At 40.3% G+C, this 3,535-nt stretch overlaps 1 protein-coding gene across 1 annotated transcript; it reads left to right on the top strand.

Annotated features, from left to right (window-relative positions):
- Positions 1-905: 905 nt before the first annotated feature.
- On the top strand, positions 906-2,842 carry bglap (bone gamma-carboxyglutamate (gla) protein). The gene is made up of 4 exons (XM_061027367.1): positions 906-1,086; positions 1,248-1,286; positions 1,700-1,784; positions 2,504-2,842. The coding sequence occupies exons 1-4, from the start codon at positions 921-923 to the stop codon at positions 2,604-2,606; spliced, it is 393 nt and encodes a 130-aa protein (XP_060883350.1). The 5' UTR covers positions 906-920; the 3' UTR covers positions 2,607-2,842.
- The last annotated feature ends 693 nt before the right edge of the window (positions 2,843-3,535 follow it).

Here is a 3,535-nt window from a genome sequence, read left to right as displayed (position 1 = left end):
TTTTAATGATATTCTTATAGTGTCTGTGTTCATCAAAAATCAAAAAACCTAAATGCATGTTTAACTCGACTCCATGTAACGTTTTATTGGAAAACAACCCTCTCGTTTAGTTAGAAATATCTTCCAACATCCTCAAAGTGAAAGCTTCAAACACACTCTGCTTCTAAAAGTAGATTTTTTTATGGAGGAACGCCGGAGCCTTTAGATTGAAATCATGTCGCATAATGTGGGTTGTTGGTTTCTGCTGTGTGCACTGAATGACCTGCAAGAGCTTTAAAAAAAATGTATGTGGGAAACTCTGACCTCTACTGGCTGCCTGCTGACACTACGTCCCCAAGATGAACTTTTATTTTACCAAACAGGAAAGTGATTTAGATAAATGATGGATTGTTACTGAATCTATCAGAGGGAAACTGGGGGAGATTCTGCAGCTATATCCCACATGTTATCACCTCTATTCACCTGTTTTTCTTCCATATTTAAATCTCCTTAAAAGGTGTCAAAGAGGAAACTGAGATGCACATGCATGTAAAGAAATCAGAATCTGGTGTTTTGAGAGCGGCTGTTGTGACCCAAACGAGGTGCAAAGTTTTAAAATATGAGATCTTTATCTCATTGTTCACACATGAAGAAAACTTTAAAGACAATCAAGAGGCCTTTACATGCGTCTGGTTTCTTGTCACCTTTGTTTTAAAACAAATGCTCACCTTTTTGCAGCCGACTCCACACTCTCTCTCTCTTTCTGTTTGTGTGCATGTACATTTAAGCAAGCTGAAACATCAAATCTGTCCTTGTGGACATGTTTTTTTTGTGGAGGTTTGCATTTCTGCGTCCCTGTGGGTGTGTGATACTTGATTCCCTAACCAATCACATCCCCATGTCGTAGTGAGGGCTGCATCTATTATTCTATTTATGTATATATGGACACGAGAAAGAAAGAAAAGGAGAGAGGATCGAGAAGCTGCTTCAGTCCCCGGTCGTACCTGCTGCTGCCTGATTCTGCAGACGCTGACGAGAGAAGCCTGAAGATGAAGACTTTGTCCGTCCTGGTTTTGTTGTCCCTCGCCGTCATCTGTCTCACCTCAGGTAAAAACATGCATTACAAAACTTTTGATTCAATCTACAGGGTTATATTTAATTATTTAAAGCATATTCTGCTGTAAAAACAAAGTTTAATAGCTACTTACATCTCAGAGAAAAACATCAACATATAATTATTTTCATATTTCTAACTTCACGATTGACAGATGCCTCCCAGACTGCTGATGGAAACCTCGCTCAGGAGGGTAAGAACAGACTTTAACATTCTTTGTTCATCAGTATCATCAGTGTTTAATTTAAATTTACGTTCCTTTTTAGCCAGTTTGACTGATTCATCCTGCAGTTCGACCTGAAGATTTTAGCTACAATAACTGATTATTAGCTAAAGATTTCCTTTAAAGGACACATTCTCCTCGTCTTCAACCATTGTAATTAATTCTCAGAGCTCCTCTTCAACATGTGTGTGAAGTTTCTTGTTCTAAATTCACTCTGATCCTGTATTTGATCATGTCTATAAACCCCTCTATTTCAGCCCTGCTCAGAACAGGCTGTTTCTGTGTCTGTACCTTTAAATGTAAATTTTGTTCGTGATTGATTCAGTTTTCTGAATTTCTACACAAAATTCTTCACAGTTGTGTGAATTATTCGTGATGTGCAGGTCCGTTTGTGGAGAAGGAGGAGGCCTCTGAGGTGGTGAGACAGAAGAGAGCTGCAGGACAGTTATCCCTGACCCAGCTCGAGAGGTATTTTTTAAAAAACTTCTGCTTTCACATCGCCCATAAGACACATCTTTATTTAAGCACTCACATACCAAATAAATGTATAACATGTTTCTTCTGTCTGTCTGGTCCACTGACGCCCAAATAGTGTCCGTCTTTACTCATAATTAGACTCAACCGAGTCGTCTTCTGCACTCGTCTCTAATTGAAATTGTCCCTTTATGCGGATGATATGCTTCTTTATATATCAGACACCAGTATTTGGACTATACTCTCTGTGTTTAGGAAAAATTAGTGAATCCTTTAATCTCTCGTTGGACGCTGTCTGTCAGTTTGTTCAGACACATTCAGAGAAAAAAAGCCCTGAAGGCGGGGAATCGGCTCGTGGCTGTGCTCTCACTGTGTGAGTGTGTGCAGGCATACGACCAAAATATCAAACATGACAGACAATCATCCGACCGGTCTGGAGCAGCTGATCGGGCCGTGAGCGTCCATTGGGTCTCAGTATACAACTAAGGCCTCATTTGCCCCCTCAACGATCCGTTATCCCACTTTGGGAATTTCCTTTCACAAGACTTTTTGAAGCACTCATAGGTTTCTGTTTTCCTGGCAAAGGATTCTTAATAACAGATAAACAGGTTGCACAGAACATTATCGTTATTCAGTACCATCTTGAATCATAAACATCATTAAATGTCTGTGTGATCCCCCCCCCCCCCCCCCCCTCTCTGTCTCCCCCTCAGTCTGAGAGAGGTGTGTGAGGCCAACCTGGCGTGTGAGGACATGATGGACACCCAGGGAATCATCGCCGCCTACACCGCCTACTACGGACCAATCCCCTATTAATACCAACCAAAACAACTGACCCCACATTAACAGCTGTATTTCTTCTAGGAATCAGCATCAGCACCTTTAAATCTGACCGGTTTCTTCCATAAAGCCATAAAGTCATTTAACAAACCAACAAGTGAGAGGGGACTAAAGGGGGAAATATGTGTCCAGCATAACCTTACAGATGTGTTTCTTTATTTCCTTTCATCCTGTAGAGTAGTTTGAGATTAAATAAAGATGAATTAAACTCGCCTGTGCTGCTCTCTCTCACAAAGTCTCACCTGTGTTTCTGGAACTGCTGTGACACCATGTGGCCACTAGATGTCCTCTTTTTCAAAGTCAAAGGCAAAGGCAAAGTCATCTTTGTTGTCAATGTTTTGCCAGGTCACACAGAAGAATCTCCAAACCACGGTGCAAGCTGCAGTAGTGTAAAGAAGTCTAAAAATATAAAATACAAATATCCAAAAGATAATGTGCAAACAGATGTGCTGTTTGCACATTATCTTAGCTGTGCTTGAACTAAATATATATATATATATATATATATATATATATATATACATATAGGGCAGCAACTTAGTGAACAAGAAGGTACTCCAGTCTTTTTTTAAAGTCTTTGTGTTTTAAAGTGACGGATGCTGAACTGAATACTGACAGAGGTTTCCATCACGCTCAGCATAACATTGTGATTTGCTGTTAAAACAAATGTGTCCTGTTAAGTATGAATCTGTTCCGCTCCCACAGCCGGCTCTGTGCCAACTTGGCGTCGATGTTTATGATACGGGAGAATCAAGTCCAACAAGTTTGCCGTGTTTTCATCACCGATGATGAAACTATTTTGTTATTGTATTTATAACCTGCTTTTCTTTGTGGTTCCTTCTAGCGTGCGAAAGGACAATTGAACCAAAACGTGACTTGACCGATGTGTGTGTAAGATTAAGAAG

Source organism: Labrus mixtus, chromosome 20, assembly GCF_963584025.1.
Source record: "Labrus mixtus chromosome 20, fLabMix1.1, whole genome shotgun sequence".
In the NCBI taxonomy this organism is placed as follows: domain Eukaryota; kingdom Metazoa; phylum Chordata; class Actinopteri; order Labriformes; family Labridae; genus Labrus; species Labrus mixtus.
This window is presented reverse-complemented; position numbering and strand designations above follow the sequence as displayed.